The sequence below is a fragment of the Narcine bancroftii genome, chromosome 12 (genome assembly GCF_036971445.1).
Source record: "Narcine bancroftii isolate sNarBan1 chromosome 12, sNarBan1.hap1, whole genome shotgun sequence".
Lineage (NCBI taxonomy): Eukaryota > Metazoa > Chordata > Chondrichthyes > Torpediniformes > Narcinidae > Narcine > Narcine bancroftii.
Genome location: NC_091480.1, coordinates 63,686,629 through 63,709,390, shown reverse-complemented (window position 1 = coordinate 63,709,390; position 22,762 = coordinate 63,686,629). Strand labels below are relative to the sequence as shown.

The 22,762-nt window shown below is 37.4% G+C and overlaps 2 protein-coding genes across 5 annotated transcripts in view; both read left to right on the top strand.

Annotated features, from left to right (window-relative positions):
- npffl (neuropeptide FF-amide peptide precursor like) overlaps nt 1-22,762 on the top strand; it is an 89,466-nt gene that overhangs the window by 31,485 nt on the left and 35,219 nt on the right. For 2 of the 4 annotated variants that reach the window (XM_069906475.1, XM_069906474.1), the window contains exons 3-4: nt 11,363-11,451; nt 11,729-11,762. In XM_069906475.1, the coding sequence (XP_069762576.1) occupies nt 11,439-11,451; nt 11,729-11,762 (47 nt within the window). In that variant the 5' untranslated portion in view covers nt 11,363-11,438. The other 2 variants (XM_069906476.1, XM_069906477.1) reach the window with 2 other exon arrangements.
- Nucleotides 20,985-21,737, top strand: LOC138747330 (peptidyl-prolyl cis-trans isomerase FKBP11-like). The gene is given in 2 exon segments (XM_069906443.1): nt 20,985-21,186; nt 21,535-21,737. Coding segments are annotated over 2 exon segments (405 nt in total).

Here is a 22,762-nt window from a genome sequence, read left to right as displayed (position 1 = left end):
TCTGTTCCTCGGTCGGGATTTGCAGGCAGGAGCTGAAAGTGGGTGAGCAGGTCCCCACCCACCCACCCACCTTGAGCTTTGAATTGCTTGAGCAGCCGGGACCATTTCCAACCTGTATTGTCTCTCCCAACAGCTGAAGCCAGAGCGATGTTCCGAGCTGTCGGAATCCTCACTCCACTGTAAGACGCCCACCTGTTCTCGCCGCCTTCCCGGATCTGACCCGGGAAAAGGTTCCACGCGTGGAGCCGGCGAGCCGTGGTGACAGGAACACGCCAGCAGATAGTTCCCCCCTCCCGGGTGCGGTTTAAAAGCAGCCGCCGCGCTTGTTGGAGGGAGGGAGACGTTGGAATAGAGGGGGCAACGATAATAAAACGAGAGGACGTCCGTGGTTAAAACTCTCCTGTCCTTCAAACCAATGAATTCGGCTGAGATTAAGTGGGAGAAAACGAACAACGTGCACGTTAGGAATTCGGGGTCTCCCCTTTTTGCGGGACTCGAGTTGTGCAAGAAACTTTACCTGGAACTCGCACAGAAATGGCCAAGTGATTCGACGGGGAGCTCCCTCAAAACGAGAACCCAGTTGAAGGGACTTTGTTTTGTTAAATGATTTTCATTGAGTTTTTTTTAAATCAGAAAAACGAACCAAAATGCAGTAAATCAGTTGCAATGAAACTTTTGGAGATGAACAAATGGTCTGGTAGCAATACGGCTGAATTCTAAATCCAATAAATGGTGATGCAGCCAATATTATAAGAGATAAGTACGAAAAAATTCAGACCCACAACGATCCAGGTTAAACTTCAGGTTGTGTGTCGCGTTAAAGCCGAACAAGCGGCCTTAGGGGATCCATATACCAGCTCGGCCAGCGCCGTTCATCATCGCACCGAATGAGTCGGGGAGCTCGAAATGGGACCCAAGTCTTAGCAAGAGAAATCTCCAGATTTAAAAAGGACATTATATCTAATCGCCAGTGATGATGTGGAGGTGGCAACTCCGCTTTCCGTTTGAGCAGAAGGGCTCTTCTTGTTAATAGAGCGGAGAATGCTCTCGCCCAGTGGTTCTCAACCTCCTTCTTTCCACTCACATCCCACTTTAAGTACTCTCTCTGCCATCGGTGCTCTGGGTTTAGTGAGGGATGGCTTAAGGTGGGATGTGGGTGGGAAGAAAAAGGTTGAAAACCACTGTTTTAATCGTCCCTAATGGACTCGTTATGTGCACGTTTCAGAACCCCAAAGGAAATGGGCCAATTTCCAATCACTAACTATTGGGTCTGGAGCAGTGATTCTCAACCTTCCCTTCTCACCCACATCCCACCTTAAGCCATCCCTCACTAATCCCAGAGCACCATGGCATAGGGATTAATTAAGTGGTTTGTGAGTGGAAAGAAAAAGGTTGAGAACCACAGCAAATCTCTTTGATTAGAAGATAAAATAATATTTACATCTTAAAAAAACAAATAGTGCAATTACTGGACATGGATCTAAAGTGATCCTAAATATATATCATGTCTTTGAGTAAATTGTAACTCAAAGAGTTCATTTATAAAATTTGGGTCAGGAAGAGTAGGAAATGTCAATCACCGCTGATATTTATTCTGAAGTCCTTTTTTTGACAATTTCAAATCAATTATTATGTCATATATCTGAAAATATGTAGAAATCTAGATTCAATAAAAGGTATCTTCAGGACACTAGAAATAATAGGGGCTTAGCCATACCTACTTTCCATTTTTACTACTGGGCTGTAAACATAAGAAATTGTTACTTTTGTTTCATCGTGAAAAGACAGATGAATATCTTGATTGGATTGAGATGGAATTGAAGTCCCTCAGAAGTACCTCCCTGTGGGTGGTATTGGGGTCATGTTACCTATCTCTATTCAAAAATTGACAAAGAACTTAATAATGAAAATTATTATAGAGCCACACAATTAAGATACCTATCAGATTTTTATCAAACAAGGGAAAAGCCAGATTGGACTAGATTAGAACTAGATAAAATAGGGGAGAAGATACCTGAACATGTATTATATAAATGGGATGAAAAATTGGTACAACGTAGGAATTCTCCAGTATTACATCATCCGCTCAATATTTGGAAGAAGATTCATGTAGAAAGGAATAAAACAAATTACCAATTACCAAAACTAATACTGACGCAAAATCAACTAATCCCTTTTACAATAGATAACCTTTCCTTTAGAGAATGGGAGAAAAAAGGGATCAAAAGAATAGAAAATTGCTTTTCAGGAAATAAATTACTATCCTTTGAACAAATGAAGGATAAATATAATATAACTCAAGATACAGTGTTGGCATACTACCAACTGAAATCCTACTTGAAGGACAAATTGGGAAGCAGTCTGAGGTTACCAGAGGGAAGTAATTTTGAATATGTGATTACAGACACAATGATAATCAAAAAATTTATAACAAACATGTATATTAAACTGCAAGAAAAGGAGAATGAGGAAACAAAAACTAAAAAAAACTAAACAAAAATGGGAACAAGATTTAAACATAAAGATAAAGAAGGAAACATGGGAGAAGTTATGCTCTGGAACTATGAGAAATACAATAAACACGAGGTTACGTATGATACAATATAACTGGATACACAGGCTATACATTACACCTCAAAAGTTAAATAAATGGGATCCAACAGTATCTGACAGGTGTTTTCGTTGTAAAAAGGAAATGGGAACAACAATTCATGCAATCTGGATGTGTGAGAAAGTGAAAAAATTTTGGGAAGATCTAAACCAGATATTAAATAAAATCACAGAAAGCAATATACCAAAAAACCCAGAGATCTTCCTCCTAAGTAACATAAAAAACAAAGAATTTGGACTTGATTTGGATGGTGCACAAAAAAGATTTGTTAGGATAGCTTTAGCTGTAGCAAAAAAATCTATTATGTCAACCTGGAAATTAGAAGATAATTTGAGAATACAACAATGGTATATAGAAATGAATAAATGTATTCCATTAGAAAAAATAACATATAATTTAAGAAATAATATTACAATATTTGAACAAATATGGGAGCCATACATGAAACACAATAGAGAAAACCTACCAGGGACATCTACCACCTAAAATGACAGAAGGAGAAGGAAATTAAAAGAAATGACTCAGTGGAATTTCTTGTTTATTTTTATTGAGTGACAACATTGTTTGACGGGTTTAAAGTATCTTAGATTTTGTACTTTAAATGAATGGGAGGGGAGGTAGGGAGGGTGGGATGGGAAAAGGGAGGGGGGGGAGAAAATTACACTGTATATATTTGAAAAGAAAAATGTATGTATCTTGATCAATGTGGTTTATAGTGTGAAAAATAAAATTTAAAAAAAAAATAACTTAATAATGACACATGGACTGAAGATTTGGAATCAGTTCAGAAAATGTTTCAGACATGAGATTTATAATATCTAATTATTTATTTCAACCAGCTAGTTTAGATGCTGGTTTTCAAGAATAACATATATAAATATATATAACTCTAAATTAGGCCGCACCAACGCCTTATACAATCTCAACAATGGAATTTTTTAGGTAGTAATAGTTTCAAGGATCTTTTTATACAACAAAATTTTATATCTCTTCAGCAATTGGTGATGATATTTAACCTATCAAGTAGACATTATTTCAGATACTATCAAATTCAACATTTTGTTCACTTAAGGTTTTCAAAGCCTGCAGAGGGAACTGGACCAGTTGGAAAAAATGGCAGATGGAATTTAATGCAAACAAGTATGAGGTGTTGCATTTTGGAAGGACAAACCTAGAAAGGATGTTCATGGTGAATGTTCGAGCCCTGAGGAGTGCGGTAAAACAGAGGGATCTGGGAATACAAATACACAATTCCCTGAAAGTGGTGTCACAGGTGGATAGAGTTGTAAAGAGAGTTTTTGGCATATTGGCCTTCAAAAATCAAAGTATTGAGTATCAGAGTTGGGATGTTATGGTAAAGTTGTATAAGACATTGATGAGGTCAAGTTTGAAGTATTGTGTGCAGTTCTGGTCACCTGACTACAGGAAAGATATCAATAAGATAGAAAGAGTGCAGAGAAGAATTTCTGGGACTGAGTTAGAGGGAAAGGTTAAACAGGTTAGGTCTTTATTCCCTGGTGTGTAGAAGAATGAGAGATTAGATCGAGGTATTTAAAATTATGAAGGGGATAGACAGAGTAAATGTAGGCCGGCTTTTTCCATTGAGAGTAGGTGAGGTACAAACCAGAGGACATGGGTTAAGAGTGAATAGGGAACACACAGAGTGGTGGGAGTGTGGAACAAGCTGAGGTGGTGAATGTGAGCTCAATTTTAACATTTAAGAAGAATTTAGACAGGTACATGGATGGGAGGGGGATGGAAGGCTATGGACTGGGAGCAGGTCAGTGGGACTAGGCAGAAAAATAGTTGGGCACAGACTAGCAGGGCCTGTTTCTGTGCTGTAATGTTTTATGGTTGTAAGAGAGCATGTTTCCTACATTGCAAGTGATTATATTATTCAAGAAAAATTTATTTTGCAAGAGTCACGTGATGGAGTAGTGGCCGGTCGGAGTATACCAGCCCTCTCCAGAAAAAGAGGAAAAAAAGTGACGAAAAAGCAAAGTCCCAGACACACAAATCACAACAAATAAAAAATAAAGGTGTAGAGAAAATGGCACCAAAGAAAGAAAAACCAAAAACAACAGGAAGAAAAGAAGAAGGAAAGATGCTGGAAGAGAAAGGTGAAGGCCTTACCTGCATGAAAAAGCAGGGATCCGCCGTGGAAAGAGGAGCCTGCTCCCCGAGGTTAGTGGAGACCCAGCAGGGTCGCAACCCAGTGACAGCGGGACTTCAAAAATGGCTTACTGAGCCAGAGGTGCGCAACTGCGCATGACAAGGAGAACACCAATGGGAGGAGGGGACCAGCTGTGGAGTCAAACTCCACAGCACGAACAGCTGAGAGATGCCTGACAGCAGGGCTCCCAGCTGGAAGATAAAGAAAGCAACGGGAATGGGAGGGGTGAGAATGAAAAAAGGAAACTAGAGACACAACAGATAACCAACCCAGAAGGAGAGGACCAACATCAAGTAATCATGGGGGAAAAAAATATCCAACAAACTGAGTCAAGCAACTCAACAAGAAAGTCAAAAGAGACACAGATACAAGGAAGAGAAATAGAAGACACAAACCCAAGAGCAGACACAGAAGGAGAACACCAAGCTCTGCACAGAGGAATAGGAGGTAAAATGAATGGACAGTACATCGGTTAAAAAAAAATTTCAAAAACAAATGAAAGCATTAAAAGAATGGCTGACACTAGAATTTAGTGAAATGAAAAGAAAAATTAAAAGTACAGAAGAAAAAGTGAGTAGAATAGAGCTGGTCATAACAGATTAGAAAATGTGGAGGAACATGTAATGGCGGTAAAAATGGAAGTGAACGACTTAAAAAGAAAATTGGAAGAAAGTGACAAAAAAGTTAAAGAAAAACAGGAGTTGTTAGCTCAGAAGATGGATATAATGGAAAACTATAGTAGACGAAACAATATAAAGATAGTGGGCCTTAAGGAAGATGAAGAAGGCAAAGATATGAAAGAATTTATAAAAGAATGGATCCCAAAAGTCCTGGGAATGCCAGAAATGCAGGAAGGAATGGAAATAGAAAGGGCACACAGAACATTAGCCCCGAAACTACAGTCACAACAAAAACCAAGATCCGTTTTAGTAAAATTTCTGAGATACACGACAAGAGAAAATATATTGGAGAAGGCAATGAATAAAATTAGAGAAAACAAAAAACCACTGGAATACAAAGGTCAAAAAAAATTTTCTACCCAGACATAAGTTTTGAGCTCCTAAAGAAGAAGGAGTTTAACGCAGCAAAATCGATCCTATGGAAGAAAGGCTATAAATTTATGTTAAGATATCCAGCGGTGCTTAAAATAGTTAGCCCGGGGCAGCAAAACAGACTGTTCTCGGATCCGGAGAAAGCACGAGAATTTGCAGAACGCCTGCAAGACAGAAAGAGAGATGAAGAGACGTAACAAGAATGAAGAATGCCGATAAACTACATATAAAGAAGTAAAAATAATGAACAAGTAAGAACTAAAAGAGGGAAGAAAAGGGAAGTAAGGGAGAAGGGGGAGAAAAAGAAAGAGGAGGGGTTAAAAATAATTTTAAAAAGAGAAGAAATGAGGGGGAATTTTGTTGTAATGTGAAGATGAAAGTCTTTTTTGGAGGGGGTTGGGTGGGAGAGAATAACAGTCACTGTGAAATCAGTTGACGCATGCAAACGGGTTCACAGTCCAAATGGAGAGGGGAGTTGTGGTTGCCCGTCAAGGGACAAGGGGTGACTCGGGGGGGGGGGGGGGGGAACACTTGGGGTTAAGGGAATTTTAGATGTGGGAATGGTTGAAATATTTTATGTTTTATAAGTGTTGTCATACAGTGCGTTTAAAAAAAGAAAACTGAGAAATGGAAATGGAGAAAAGGGGAAAGGTGGTGGTGAGGAAGCAGAAATGGGATGTAAACAAAGTATGAAATGGCCATGTTGAACTATATTACTATAAATATTAACGGAATACATAACCAAATCAAAAGGAAGAGGCTATTAAATTTACTGAAAAAATAAAAAAATAGATATAACATTCGTGCAGGAAATGCATCTAACTGAAGTGGAACACAAGAAATTAAAGAGAGACTGGGTAGGGCACGTAACGGCACCATCATATAACTCAAAAGCCAGAGGTGTAGCTATATTAATCAATAAAAATGTACCAATCAAAATAGAGGAGGAAATAATAGATCCAGCAGGGAGGTATGTAATGATAAAATGTCAGATATATTCAGAACTCTGGAATTTGGTCAATATATATGCAGCTAATGAAGAGGATCAAAAGTTTATGCAAGATATTTTTTGAAGATTGTAGACACGCAGGGGAATATATTGATAGGAGGGGACTTTAACCTTAATTTGGATTCAAAGATGGATAAAACTTGTCAAAAGACTAGCAGAAAGAACAAAGTAGCCAAATTTATGGTTAAATCAATGCAGGAAATGCAACTTTTGGATATATGGAGGAGACAACACCCAAAGGAGAAGGAATACTCATATTATTCGAGTAGACATAAAATATACTCAAGGATTGACCTGTTCCTGTTGTCAGCCCATATCCAAGGGAGAGTTAGGAAAACGGAATATAAAGCTAGATTGTTATCTGATCACATCCCTGTTATTAGCAATAGAACTGGAGGACATCCCACCAAGAACATATAGAAGATTAAACTCCATGCTACTTAAAAAACAGGATTTTAGAGAATTTATTGAGCGCCAAATTAAAATGTATTTTGAAATAAATACGGAATCAGTGAAAGACAAATTTATATTATAGGATGCAATGAAAGCCTTCATCAGAGGGCAGATAATAAGTTATGTAACTAAGATGAAAAAGGACTACAATCAGGAAATAGAACAGCTGGAAAGGGAAATCTTTCTCTTTGGCTTGGCTTCGCGGACGAAGATTTATGGAGGGGTAACGTCCACATCAGCTGCAGGCTCGTTTGTGGCTGATAAGTCCGATGCGGGACAGGCAGACACGGTTGCAGCAGTTGCAAGGGAAAATTAGTGGGTTGGGTTTGGGTGTTGGGTTTTTCCTCCTTTGTCTTTTGTCAGTGAGGTGGGCTCTGCGGTCTTCTTAAAAGGAGGTTGCTGCCTGCCGAACTGTGAGGCGCCAAGATGCACGGTTTGAGGCGATATCAGCCCACTGGCGGTGGTCAATGTGGCAGGCATCAAGAGATTTCTTTAGGCAGTCCTTGTACCTCTTCTTTGGTGCACCTCTGTCACGGTGGCCAGTGGAGAGCTCGCCATATAACACGATCTTGGGAAATAGTAAGTACAGAAAAAGAACTAGCAACAAGGGAAGATACAACAAAAAGAAGAGAATTGACGGACAAAAAAATAAAGTATGAAACACTACAAACGTATAAGGTGGAGAAGAACATAATGAAGACAAAGCAGAAGTATTATGAGCTAGGAGAAAAAACACATAAAATACTAGCCTGGCAAGCTAAAAGAACGGTATTGGCATCAAGGAAAAAGGACAAACAAATTACATATAATCCAACAGAGATCAATGAAAACTTTAAAGAATTCTACGATCAATTATACTGAACTGAGAACGAAGGGAAAGAAGACAAAATAGATGAGTTTCTAGCTAAAATTGAACTACCAAAATAGCAAGAAGAGGAACAAAACAAATTGATAAAACCATTTGAAATAGAGAAGATACAAGATATATTTAAAAAGATACCAAACAATAAAATGCCTGGAGAGGATGGACTCCCAATAGACTTCTATAAAACATTTAAAGAGTTACTAATTCCTCCTCTCCTGGAAGTAATGAACCAGATAGAAGAAACACAAAACTTGCCAGATTCATGTAAAACAGCAATAATTACAGTAATACCAAAGACGGGGAAAGATCTACTAACACCAGCATCGTATAGACCAATATCTCTACTTAACTCAGATGATAAGATAATAGCTAAACTATTAGCAAACAGATTGGCCGACTTGTACCAAAAATAGAAAAACTAGATCAAACTGGATTTATTAAGAAAAGACGAATAACAGACAATGTTTGTGAGTTCATTAACTTAATCCATGCAGTACAAGGAAATAAGATGCCAACAGTGGCTGTTGCTTTAGACGCAGAGAAAGCCTTTGACAGAGTAGAATGGAATTATTTATTCAAGGTATTACAGAAGTTCAACCTACCAGAGAAATATATTAATTGGATTAAAGCATTATATAAGGGTCCAATGGCGAAGGTGACAGTAAATGGATATATATTGAACCAATTTAAATTAAGCAGGTCAACTAGGCAGGATGTCCAATATCTCCCTCACTGTTCGCTTTAGCAATAAAACCACTGGCAGAACTGATAAGAACAGAAAATAAAATAAAAAGGGTAAAAATAAAAGAGAGGGAATATAAAATCAGTCTATTTGCAGATGACATCATAGATACTTAACAGAACCAGAATTATCAATAAAAGAATTACATAAGAAATTAAAGGAATATGGAGAAATATCGGGGTACAAGATCAACGCAAATAAAAGTGAAGCGATGCCAATGAATAATGCAGATTTCACAAAGTTTAAAAAAGAATCACCATTTAAATGGCAAACACAAGCAATCCGATACCTAGGTATTAGACTAGATAATAATCTAGGCCATCTATACAAATGAAATTATCAGCCATTAATGAAGAAAATACAAGAAGACTTAGAATATTGGAAAGAATTACCGCTAACGTTGATGAAGAGGGTAAATTGCATTAAAATGAATATCTTCCCAACGATACAATACCTATTTCAATTGTTACCAATTCACTTAACAGAGAAATTCTTCAATGAGCTAAAGAAAACAATAAGGGAATTCTTATGGAAAGGGGGGAAACCGAGGATAGTGTTAGATAAATTAACAGAATGGTACAAACAAGGGGACTTACAGCTACCAAACTTTAAGAATTACTATAGAGCAGCACAATTAAGCTATCTATCAGATTTTTATCAAACGAGGGAAAACCCAGATTGGACCAGGTTAGAATTAGATAAAATAGGGGAGAAGGTACCATAACATATACTTTATAAGTGGAATGAAAAACTGGTGCAATATAGAAGTTCACCAGTACTGCACCATCTCCTCAACATTTGGAAGCAGATTCACGTAGAAAGAAAAAAAACCAAATTACCAACTACCAAAATTAATATTGACACAAAATCAACTAATCCCTTTCACAATAGATAACCTTTCCTTTAGAGAATGGGAGAGAAAAGGGATTAAAAGAATAGAAAATTGTTTTTTGGGAAATAAATTATTATCTTTTGAACAAATGAAGTATAAATATGGTATAACTCACGGTACAATGTTTGCATACCACCAACTGAAAACCTACTTAAAGGACAAATTGGGAAGCAGACTGAGGTTACCAGAAGGAAGCAGCTTTGAATATGTGATTACAGACACAATGATAATTAAAAGATTTATAATAAACATGTACATCAAGTTGAAAGAGAAAGAAAATGATGAAATAAGCTGTAAACCCAAACAAAAGTGGGAACAAGATCTAAACATAAAGATAAAAAATGAAATATGGGAAAAACTATGCTCCGGAACTATGAGAAATACAATAAACACGAGGTTACGCATGATACAATATAATTGGTTACACAGGCTATATATCACACCCCAAAAGTTAAATAAATGGGACCCAACAGTATCAGATAGATGTTTTCACTGTAAGAAGGAAACGGGAACAACAGTACATGCAATTTGGGCATGTGAGAAAGTGGAAACGTTTTGGGAAGATCTAAATCAGGTATTAAATAAAATCACAAAAAGCAACATACCAAGATCTTTCTTCTAAGTAATACAAGAAGTAAAGAATTAGGCCTCAAACTGGATGAAGTGCAAAAAAGATTCATTATGATAGCCATGGCTGTAGCAAAAAAATGTATAATGTCAACTTGGAAATCAGAAGAGAGCCTGAGAGTAAAGCAATGGTACATAGAAATGAATTCCATTGGAAAAAATACCTTATAATTTAAAAAAAAATTAAGTCACAGTATTCAAACAAATTTGGGAACCGTATGTAGAACACAACAGAGAGGGCCTACCACAGACCTCCACCTCCTAAAATGATAGAATGAGAAGAAGACAAAATGAACTGACCCAGTGTGTAAAAGTAGATGACACAATTTTCTTGTTTATTTTCATTGTGTGATGACATTGTTTAATGGTTTATTGTATTGTATATGTTTTCTTATAGAAAAGTATATATATGTTCTCATAGTGGGTGGGGAGGGGGTTGGGAAGGAGGGAGGGGAAAGGGGAGAAAGTAACACTGTATATTCAAGAGGGAAATGTTTGTGTGTATTTTGATTAATATGGTTCATAGTGTGAAAAATAAAACATTTAATAAGAAGAAAAATTTCTTTTGCCATGGTCGGTACAAGTGATTGTTAAGTTTATATTAGTAATTTCTTAACCTTTTTTTTACTTATGCCTGTTGGATATTGAATATCACTTTAAAATATCTGCCAATTCCATTAGTGTTTGATACAAAATAAATATTAAATGGACCAAATGTTATGTTATCAGAAATATTGACTGTGGTTCGAGGCTTTAATGCTGGAAATCATCATTTTGGTGAACATTGGGAGGGTCCCCAGTTTGTGTCAATGGCGGGATAATTGAATGTCATGTTAGATGCTTCTGGCATTGACAAGACTATGACAAAACCCCAGAGTGTTGTTCTGTGAGTGCATATTGGAGAATTGATATGCTTTCTTTCCTGCTCTGTTACTTAGGGCAAACTGGAAGATGGGACCCGTGTTTGATCATTATTTGATCTGAGATCCTCTGGTGGTGGAACTGGGCAAAAAAATGGTTATTCCAGGTAAAATGTGACATTCTGACCCTGGAATAAAAACCATAACTCCTCCCAGAGTTACAAAGATTCAAGAATGAGGTGATCACTTGCTCCTTTCTATCCTATAAATTTAACCCTCATGAAAATAATGTTGACTTCAATCCATTAACACAAATCTTCATTGAGATGTGATTGTGATCAGGAGGTTCATTGTAATTCAGGTATTTAACTCAGTGCTAATTCTGAAACCATTAGTGAAAATGGACTTCAAATAATTTGTAACTGATTTTATTTCTGCTCGTAGGTTTGGAACAGGGTCTTCTTGACATGTGTGTTGGGTAAGTTGAATTGCTTGCATCACTCGTGGTACAAAGTCCCATTTGAACTCGAGTGTGGTTAATGGCAAAGCCAAATAAAAATGCAAATGCTGTAAATCTGAAATTGCTGGGAATAGCAGATCAGGACAACACCTGTGGAAAGAGAAGCAATATTTCAGGACACTGTTAATCTGAAAAGTTAATGTTCAGTACTTTCCAGTACTTTCTGCTATTACGCTGTTAATTTCAAGGTCAGTGACTTTAATAAGCACCGCCAGTCCTGTGCATGAACAAGTCAAGCTCTGATCTCTCCCTCTCATACACCCCTCACCATGATGGTGGTCTAGAACAATGAAGTAACTCCAGATGGGAAAGTCATCTTGAAAAGTTCAAGTTTGACTTTGTTCTGTCTTGAATATAAGAGGTTCTGTTGGTGAAGTGATAATGCAATGCTTTCTGATCATTTGGATGATCCTTTTGGGCAATTTACAATTATTTTACAGCAGGCAGTAGATGATTTGCATAATTTGACTTTGGGAGCCTGCTGGCTCTTTCTGGCAGGGAAAAGTAACTTTCTAAAAATGACATTGAATATCACAAATTGTATATGCTGTATATTGAAAGACTGCATAGAATCCACAATTTCTACAAGCTTCCTGTCAGGCGTGTCCTGTTCAGAAATGCAACACTTTAATCACAAAAGGTTGGTTTGCAGGTGCAGCAGGCGATCAGGAAGGCAAATGGAACGTTGGCCGTCATTGCTGGAGGGATGGGATTTAGGAGCAGGGAGGTTCTGCTGTAACTGTACAAGGTCCTGGTGAGGCCGCATCTGGAGAACTGCATGTAGTTCTGGTCTCCTTACTGGAGGAGGGATGTATTGACTTTGGAGGGGATGCACAGGGGATTCACCAGGTTGATTCCAGAGATGAGGGGGGTTGGCCTATGAGGAGAGATTAAGTCGCCTGAGACTGGACTCGCTGGAATTTAGAAGTATGAGGGATCTTATAGAAAAGTATAAAATTATGAAAGGCCTACATCAGATAGAGGTCGGTCAGTTGTTCCCATTGGTGGGGGAGATCAGAACTGGAGGACATAGCCTCAGATCCAGGGCAGTAGATTTAGGACGGAGATGAGGAGGAACTGCTTTCCCCAAAGGGGGGTGAATCTGCCCATTGAAGAAGTGGAGATGACCTCAGTAAATAGATTTAAGACCAGGTTGGATAGATTTTTACATCATAGGGATGTGGGGAAAAGGCAAGTCGGTGGAGATGAGCCCATCATCAGATCTACCATGGTAACATTGAATAGTGGAGCAGGCCCGATGGGCCGGATGGCCGACTCCTGCTCCTATTTATGTTGCTGTGTTCTTACTGCAACACCCACGCCAATGTTACAGGTTTAAAAAGGCGAAACTGGAGGATTTTGAGGTTGCAACATTTGATATTTGATGGCTGCAGGAAACCCACTCCTGAATGTATTGTTGCTCAAGCCATCCAGAACATCATCCTGTAATACTGGTTGTCTATTATCTGAAAAATAATTTAAAATTCAATTTGCACACAGAGTGGTGACAATAATTGATTATATATTCTGTGGTTTGCAAGTGTCAGCCAGTTGAAGACAGCAGCTGACTTGAGTATGAACACAATGCTTGGTGCGCATCTCGCAGACTATCAGACCCTTGTGTGACAATCACTTCCCAATATATGCCAAAGTTTCTGTCCTCTTCCTTGGTGGAGTTCAGTCCCTTGGGCATTGTTCACTCACCCAATCTCTGTGCTTTAGTCTGGACTGACGCTGACATTCTGACCCACACTCTTTCTGGGAAGAGTTACAGGTTGTGGAAAGGTACTTTTGATTTCTCTTCCCTGGCCCAAGGACGCTGAGGCTAACTCTGCTGGCCTTGCTGATTTGCATTTGTTAGTCATAAACTAACTTATCAACTGAGCAATAGTGTAATAAAGCCGTAGAGTCCTCCAGCACGGAAACAGGCCCACAGGCCCTGCTAACCTTTGCTGCACATCATGCTCTTCAACTTGAGAATAATGGATGTTTAACACATGATGTGAAAATTATTATGTTCTTGTAGACAAACTAACAGGTGTTTTTGTTCAGAGAAAAGAAAGTTAACTATTCCAAGCTGGCGTATGGGAAAAGAGGCTTCCATTCCAGTTATGTACCCATTTCCATCTCAGAACCTTAGAACAATTACAGCACAGAAACAGGCCACCTCGGCCCCTCTAGTCTGTGCCAAACCATTTTTCTGCCTAGTCCCACTGACCTGCACCCCACCATAGCCCTCCACACCCCTCCCATCCACGTACCTGTCCAAATTCTTCTTAAATGTTAAAATCAACCCTGCATTCACCACTTCAGCTGGCAGCTCGTTCCACACTCCCACCACTCTGTGTGAAGTTCCCCCTCATGCTCCCCCTAAACCTTTCCCCTTTCACCCTTAACCCATGTCCTCTGGTTTGTATCTCACCTACCCTCAGCAGCTGACCTACATTTACTCTGTCTATCCCCCTCAATTTTAAATACTTCCATCAAACCTCCCCTCATTTATTTACGCTCCAGGGAATAAAGTCCCAACCTGTTTAACTGTTCCCTTTACCAGAACTAACCTTTATCTGTTGTTTAACATTTCTTTAAATTAATGGCACCACTGGCTACATTATTTTGGGCCACTTTGAATTTAAATAGCAAGTTTTAATAGAAATGATTGGCAGTATTTATTTCCCAGGCAATGATAGAATAGTTTAAAAAGATTCAAAACAGGTCTCTGAAATGTCTGTGATTTTTTTTATTTTTTTTTTTTTTTTATTTTTCACACCATAAATCACATTAGCCATGATACACACTTTTTCCTTTTCACACATAAACAGTGACATTTTCTCCCCCCGCCTCCCTCCTCCCAACCCACCCCCCCTATCCATTTAAGGTATACAATCTAGGATACATTAAACCAGTCAGACAATGTTGTCACTCAACAAAAATACACCAGAAATTCTACTGAGTCCATTCTTTTCTTTCCTTCTCCTTCCATCAACTTAGGTAATGATTGTCCCCGGTAGGTTTTCACTATTGTATTTAATGTAAGGCTCCCATATTTGTTCGAATATTTCAATATTATTTCTTAAACTATATGTTATTTTTTCTAATGGAATACATTTATTCATTTCTATATACCATTGTTGTATTTTCAAATTATCTTCCAATTTCCAGGTTGACATAATACATTTTTTTGCTACGGCTAGAGCTATCTTAACAAATCTTTTTTGTGCATCCTCCAAATCAATTCCAAATTCTTTGTTTTTTACGTTACTTAGGAGAAAGATCTCTGGATTCTTTGGTATATTGTTTTCTGTTATTTTATTTAATATCTGATTGAGATCTTCCCAAAATTTTTCTACTTTCTCACATGTCCAGATTGCATGAATTGTTGTTCCCATTTCTTTTTTACATCGAAAACATCTATCAGATACTGTTGGGTCCCATTTATTTAACTTTTGAGGTGTAATGTATAGTCTGTGTATCCAGTTATATTGTATCATACGTAGCCTCGTATTTATTGTATTTCTCATCGTTCCAGAACATAATTTCTCCCATGTTTCCTTTTTTATCTTTATATTTAAATCTTGTTCCCATTTTTGTTTAGTTTTACCATTTGTTTCCTCATTCTCCTTTTCTTGCAGTTTAATATACATATTTGTTATAAATCTTTTGATTATCATTGTATCTGTAATCACATATTCAAGGTTACTTGCCTCTGGCAAACTCAAACTGCTTCCTAATTTATCCTTCAAGTAGGATCTCAATTGGTAATATGCCAGCGCTGTATCTTGAGTTATATTGTACTTATCTTTCATTTGTTCAAAGGATAAGAATCTATTTCCTGAAAAACAATTTTCTATTCTTTTAATCCCTTTTTTTTCCCATTCTCTAAAGGAAAGGTTATCTATTGTAAAAGGGAGTAACTTGTTTTGCGTCAATATTAGTTTTGGTAATTGATAATTTGTTTTATTTCTTTCTACATGAATCTTCTTCCAAATATTGAGGAGATGATGTAATACTGGAGAACTTCTATGTTGTACCAATTTTTCATCCCATTTATATAATATGTGTTCAGGTATCTTTTCCCCTATTTTATCTAATTCTAATCTCGTCCAGTCTGGTTTTTCCCTTGTTTGATAAAAATCTGATAGGTATCTTAATTGTGCGGCTCTATAATAATTTTTAAAGTTTGGCAGTTGTAAGCCTCCTTCTTTATACCATTCTGTTAATTTATCTAGTGCTATCCTCGGTTTCCCCCCTCTCCATAAAAATTTCCTTATTATTTTCTTTAACTTCTTGAAGAATTTTTCTGTCAGTTGTATTGGCAATGCCTGAAATAAGTATAATATCCTTGGAAAAATGTTCATTTTAATACAGTTTATCCTTCCTATTAGTGTTAGTGGTAAATCTTTCCAATGCTCTAAATCGTCCTGTAATTTTTTCATTAGTGGATAATAATTGAGTTTATATAGTTGGCCGAGATTTTTGTTTATTTGTACACCTAGGTATCTTATTGCCTGCATTTGCCATCTAAATGGAAATTCCTTCTTAAATTTTGAGAAATCCGCATTATTCATAGGCATTGCTTCACTTTTATTTACGTTTATCTTGTAACCCGACACTTCTCCATATTCCTTCAATTTCTTATATAATTCTTTTATTGATAGTTCTGGTTCTGTTAAGTACACTATAACATCATCCGCAAATAGACTGATTTTATATTCCTTGTCTTTTATTTTTATTCCTTTTATATTATTATCTATTCTTATCAATTCTGCTAGTGGTTCTATAGCTAACGCAAACAATAAAGGTGATAGTGGGCATCCCTGCCGCGTTGACCTGCTTAAGTTAAATTGCTTTGATACATGTCCATTTACTGTCACTTTCGCTAACGGTCCCTTATATAATGCTTTAATCCAATTAATATACTTCTCCGGTAAACTGAATTTTTGCAATACTTTGAACAAATAATTCCATTCTACTCTGTCAAAGGCCTTCTCTGCGTCTAAAGCAACTGCTACTGTAGGTGCTTTATTTCCTTCTACTGCAAGAATTAAATTAATAAATTTACAAATATTGTCTGTTGTGCGTTTTTTTTTGATAAATCCAGTTTGGTCTAAATTTACCATTTTCGGTACATGCTCTGCTAATCTGTTTGCTAATAGTTTAGCTATTATCTTATAATCTGTGTTTAGTAAAGATATTGGTTTATATGACGCTGGTGAGAGTGGATCTTTCCCTTGCTTTAGTATTACTGTAATTATTGCTGTTTTACATGAATCTGGTAAGCTTTGTGTTTCATCAATCTGGTTGATTACATCCAGGAGGGGCGGAATTAATGTCTTTAAATGTTTTGTAGAATTCTATTGGGAATCCATCATCACCTGGTGTCTTATTATTTTGTTATTTTTTTATTATCTCTTGTATTTCTACTATTCCAAATGGTTCTGTTAATTTATTTTGTTCCTCTATTTGTAGTTTTGGTAGTTCAATTTTAGTCAGAAATTCATCTATTTTCCCTTCTTTCCCTTTGTTTTCAGTTCGGTATAATTGTTCATAGAATTCTCTAAAGTTTTCCTTAATTTCTTTTGGATTATATGTAATTTGTTTGTCTTTTTTCCTTGATGCCAATACCATTTTCTTAGCTTGTTCTGTCTTAAGCTGCCATGCTAGGATTTTGTGCGTTTTTTCACCCAGTTCATAATATTTCTGTTTTGTCTTCATTATATTCTTCTCCACCTTATATGTTTGTAGTGTTTCATATTTTATTTTTTTATCCGCCAATTCTCTTCTTTTAGTTGTATCTTCCTTCATTGCTAATTTTTTTTCTATATTTACTATTTCCCTTTTCAACTGCTCTGTTTCCTGATTATAGTCCTTCTTCATGTTGGTTACATAACTTATTATTTGCCCTCTAATGAATGCTTTTATTGCATCCCATAGTATAAACTTATCTTCCACTGATTCCATATTTATTTCAAAATACATTTTTATTTGTTTTTCAATAAATTCTCTAAAATCCTGCCTTTTAAGTAACATGGCGTTTAATCTCCATCTATACATTCTTGGAGGGATGTCCTCTAGCTTTACTGTCAATATTAAGGGTGAATGGTCCGATAGTATTCTAGCTTTATATTCTGTTTTTCTTACTCTATCTTGCATACTAGCTGATAACAAAAATAGGTCTATTCTTGAGTATGTTTTATGTCTAGCCGAGTAATATGAATATTCCTTTTCTTTTGGGTGTTGTTTCCTCCATATATCCAAAAGTTTCATTTCTTCCATTGATTTAATTATAAATTTGGTTACTTTGTTCTTTCTGTTAATTTTTTTCCCAGTTTTATCCATATTTGAATCCAAATTCAGGTTGAAATCCCCTCCTATTAATATGTTCCCTTGCGTATTTGCTACCTTCAAAAAGATATCTTGCATAAACTTTTGATCTTCTTCGTTAGGTGAATATACATTGAGTAGATTCCAAAACTCCGAATATATCTGACTTTTTATCATTACATATCTCCTTCCTGGATCTATTATTTCCTCTTCTATTTTAAATGGCACATTTTTACTAATTAATATAGCCACTCCTCTTGCTTTTGAATTATACGATGCTGCTGTTACATGTCCTACCCAATCTCTCTTTAATTTCTTGTGCTCCAATTCAGTTAAGTGTGTTTCTTGCACAAACGCTATATCAATTTTTTTCTTTTTTCAGTAAATTTAGCAGTTTCTTCCTTTTAATTTGGTTATGTATTCCATTAATATTTAAAGTCATATAGTTCAACGTAGCCATTTTATACTTTGTTTATCTTCCCTTTCCGTTTTTCCATCATTACCTTTCCTCCTTTTCCATTTCTGTTTTCTTATTTTAAACCCTTTATAAGACAACATTCCTAAAACATCAAACATTTTCCTTGTTCTCCTATTTAAAACTTCTTTAGCCCCAATCTCCCCTTCCCCTCCTGAGTTGTCCTTTATCCCTTGTCGGACAACCACATCTCCCCTCTCCATTTGGGTTTGCGAATTCACTCGCAAGCGTCAGCTGATTTTGCAGTGACCGCAACTCCTCCCCACCCAGCCCCCCCCCAGAAAAGATTTCACTTTTCATATGTAACAAAGGTCACTCTTTTAGTTCCCTCCTTATTCCCTCTATTCCATTTCCTTCCCTTATTAATTCTTGTCTATACTATCTATATTTTCCTCTAAATACGGATACATTCACGTATGCACCTTATACATATACACACTTATACCTCTTTACTCACATACATATAAATCGTGGTCATTTTTACTCTCATTACACGTCTTCATCCCTCAGTCTATTTTGTAATTGTTCTGCAAATTTTCGTGCTTCTTCTGGATCCGAGAATAGTCTGTTTTGTTGTCCTGGAATAAATATTTTCAATACCGCTGGATGCTTTAGTATAAATTTATACCCTTTTTTCCATAAAATCGCCTTTGCTGTATTGAACTCCTTTCTCTTCTTTAGGAGTTCAAAACTTATATCTGGATAAATGAAGATTTTTTGCCCTTTGTACTCCAGTGGCTTGTTGCCCTCTCTTACTTTTTCCATTGTCTTCTCCAGTACCTTTTCTCTTGTAGTATATCTTAGGAATTTTACTAAAATAGATCTTGGCTTTTGTTGTGGTTGTGGTTTAAAGGCCAATGCTCTATGTGCCCTTTCTATTTCCATTTCTTGCTGTAGTTCTGGACATCCTAGGATCCTAGGGATCCAATCTTTTATAAACTCTCTCATATTCTTGCCTTCTTCATCTTCCTTAAGGCCCACTATCTTTATGTTATTTCTTCTGTTATAATTTTCCATTATATCTATTTTCTGAGCTAACAGTTCTTGTGTCTCTTTAACTTTTTTATTAGATTCCTCTAATTTCTTTTTCAAGTCCTCTACCTCCATTTCTACTGCTGCTTCCCGCTCTTCCATCTTGTCCATTCTTTTTCCCATTTCTGATAAGGTCATATCTATTTTATTCATTTTCTCTTCTGTATTGTTTATTCTTCTTCTTAAATCATTAAATTCTTGTGCTTGCCATTCTTTAAATGACTCCATGTATTCTTTAATAAGAGAAAGTATATCCTTTATCTTGCCTTTCCCTTCTTCTTCTATTTCACTGTACTCTTCCTCTTCCTCTTCTTCTTCCTCTGGGTTGGCCATCTGTTGTTTCTTTGTTGCCCTTTTCTTCTCTTCTTTCTTGTTTTCGTTGTCTTCTATGTTCTCCTCTTGCTGCAGGTGTTCTGCAGCTGTCATTGCCGGCTGTGGAGATCGACTCCCCAGCTGGTCACCCCTCCCGTCGGTGTGTTTTTTTTCATGCGCGGTTGCGCACTTTTACTCGGCTCAGCAAGCCATTTTTGTAGTCCACTTTCTACCGACCTGAGGGAGGGGGTTTCTCTCTCCACCGCGGGCCTCTTCGAACAGGTAAGGCCTTCTCCTTCTTCCTCCGTTGTCTTCTCTTCCTCTCTTCTTACCGTTGATTTCGATTTTTCTTTTTTTGTCGCCATCTTCTTTCCACCTTTATACTCACTTTTCTTTAACTTTTATTTCTGTGCCTTTGTGTTTTCCTTTGTTTTTTCCAACTTTTCTGGAGAGGGCTGGAGTTCACCGTCCGGCCACTACTCCATCACGTGACTCCCCCCTGAAATGTCTGTGATTGAAGATTTTTTTTTAAATTAAAATTTAAGTAAATTGAAAAGTTAAAGATTAAACGAGGTAAAGGAGGACGATCTGATTAGGTGACAAGGAAATTAAGATTTTCGGCTTGCTGCACACACCACATTCAAATGAATTTTCACGAGCCAAGATGCATTGATCGAGGCTGTTTTGCGTGCAGACCAGTAAGAACACACGATGTGCAAGTGCAGAGTTGGAGCGTATGGAGCAAAGGCGATATAATTTTATTATTTTGAGGTTCATTCCATTTCCAAGGGAAGCAAGGAGACGGTGAGATGAATTTTGATCTCAATACATTTAGAAGAGTAGGAGCCCGATCGTGTACAGAATGAATACATTGGAGGGGCAAGATCAGAATATTTCGAGGAGTAATCAACATGGATGTACACAAGATTACAATTGAGAGAGATCCAGCTTCTATTAAATTGCAAGATTATTTTTCCTGCCTTTCTGCAGAAATATGGACAAGCTGGAAAAGTGGGTTTTTTAAGACATTCAGGACGATGAACAGGCCCTTCCAGCCCACGTGCCCCCCAAATGCCCCCAATGAACCTACAACCCCCAGTACATTTTGGAGGAAACTGGAGCCCCCGGGGAAAACCCACCCAGATGCAGGAAGAAAGTACAAACTCCTTAGACAGCGCCGGATTCGGACCCCAATCGCTGGCGTTGCAACAGTGGTGCGCTGTCACCCTGAAACAAGGAGTTTTGTTTATGCTTTATGTTGTTGAGTGAAAAGACAGTGATTGCCTCCAAAAGAGAGAGCAAATCTTTTTTGAAACCACAGGAGTTTGAGATGGTGAGGCCTAGATGACAACAGAAATCGACTGACAAGACAGTGAATTGAGTGCTCAAGCTTGGTGTCAGAACCACAAAGAATCTCCCTCCTTTCTACTTGTGTTTACACAACTGCAATGTAAATAGTGTCTCGCTGTGTCCACAGGCGGCTTCCAGAATTTTGGTGTGTTTTACTACAATCACGGCATCTTCAGACTTGCATGTTTCACCCCATATGAATGGATATTGTGCTTAGAACGGTTTTCTGTGTTGCAGGAGACTCTGTACCGTTATTTGAGGCAGAGTTGGTGACATTAGTGAAGTCAACATATTGGTAGAAGTTGGTCAACAATGTGATCCCAATAATCATCTCTGGTCTTCTATGTTTGATAGGCTATTACCTATATTCAAAAGGAAACACACCAAAACTCTCCAGACAAAAGGCCAAAGAGGAAAAAAAGAGGCAAAGCAAAAAATAAATAAAATTTATGCAGAAATTATTTTGTTTTTTTTGGTTCAATAAAATTGCTTTGTTTTTTTTTCTCCCCACATTATATTTCCCTCTGATTCTGGCAATGATTTCTGTGCACGATCTCTTTATTACAGACCGTTTATCATCGCCACCAAGTAATATTCACTGGTTCAGACATGCAATGTCCCTTCAACTCTCCACATCACAGAGAGGAACAATGTTACCGTAAGGTAGCTGTGTAAAACATGTACTTCATAACACTTCTGTAATTGAGGGCCATTCCTATAATCATACTTGCAATAGCTTGTGATTTTAAAAGTCCATTGATTTTCTTTCACACAGGAAAAGGAAAGGCCAAGATTACTTTTTATTTAAATGATGGTGGTATACTCACTGTGGAATTCTGAATTGTGCTGCAAAGGTGAATCAGACACATTAAAGATATTTTTTTTAATTAAATTTTTAATTTAAACATTCAGCATGGTAACAGGCCATCTCAGCCCATGAGCCTGTGCCATTAACCTACAACCCCCGGTACGTTTCGAATGGTGGGAGGAAACCAGAGCCCCCGGGGAAAACCCATGCAAATACAGGGAGAACGTACTAGATCCTTACAGACAGCGTGAGATTCGAACCCTGGTCCCGATCACTGGTGCTGTAAAGCGTTGCACTAACTGCTACGCACACCGTGCTGTCCCAAATTAATTCTCAGACTTGTACCTTGGTGTATTTAAAAGCAGAGGTTGATAGGTTCTTGATCAGGAAGGGTATCAAAGATTATGGGGAGAAAGCAGGAAAATGGGGTAGTGGGGAAAAATACATCAAATGCAATTTGAATGGCAGAGCAGAGTTGATGGGTTGAATGGCCTAATTCTAGCCTTACATCTCATGGACTTAGCTACTTTGGACATTAAATAACTTTTAAATGGTTATGATACTGTAAGCTATCTGCTGTGTTTCAATGGTTATGTGCGTACTCTTTCTGGAGACGAATCCAGACACCCAGTGTCTCTGAAAGGACTCTGCTTCTTT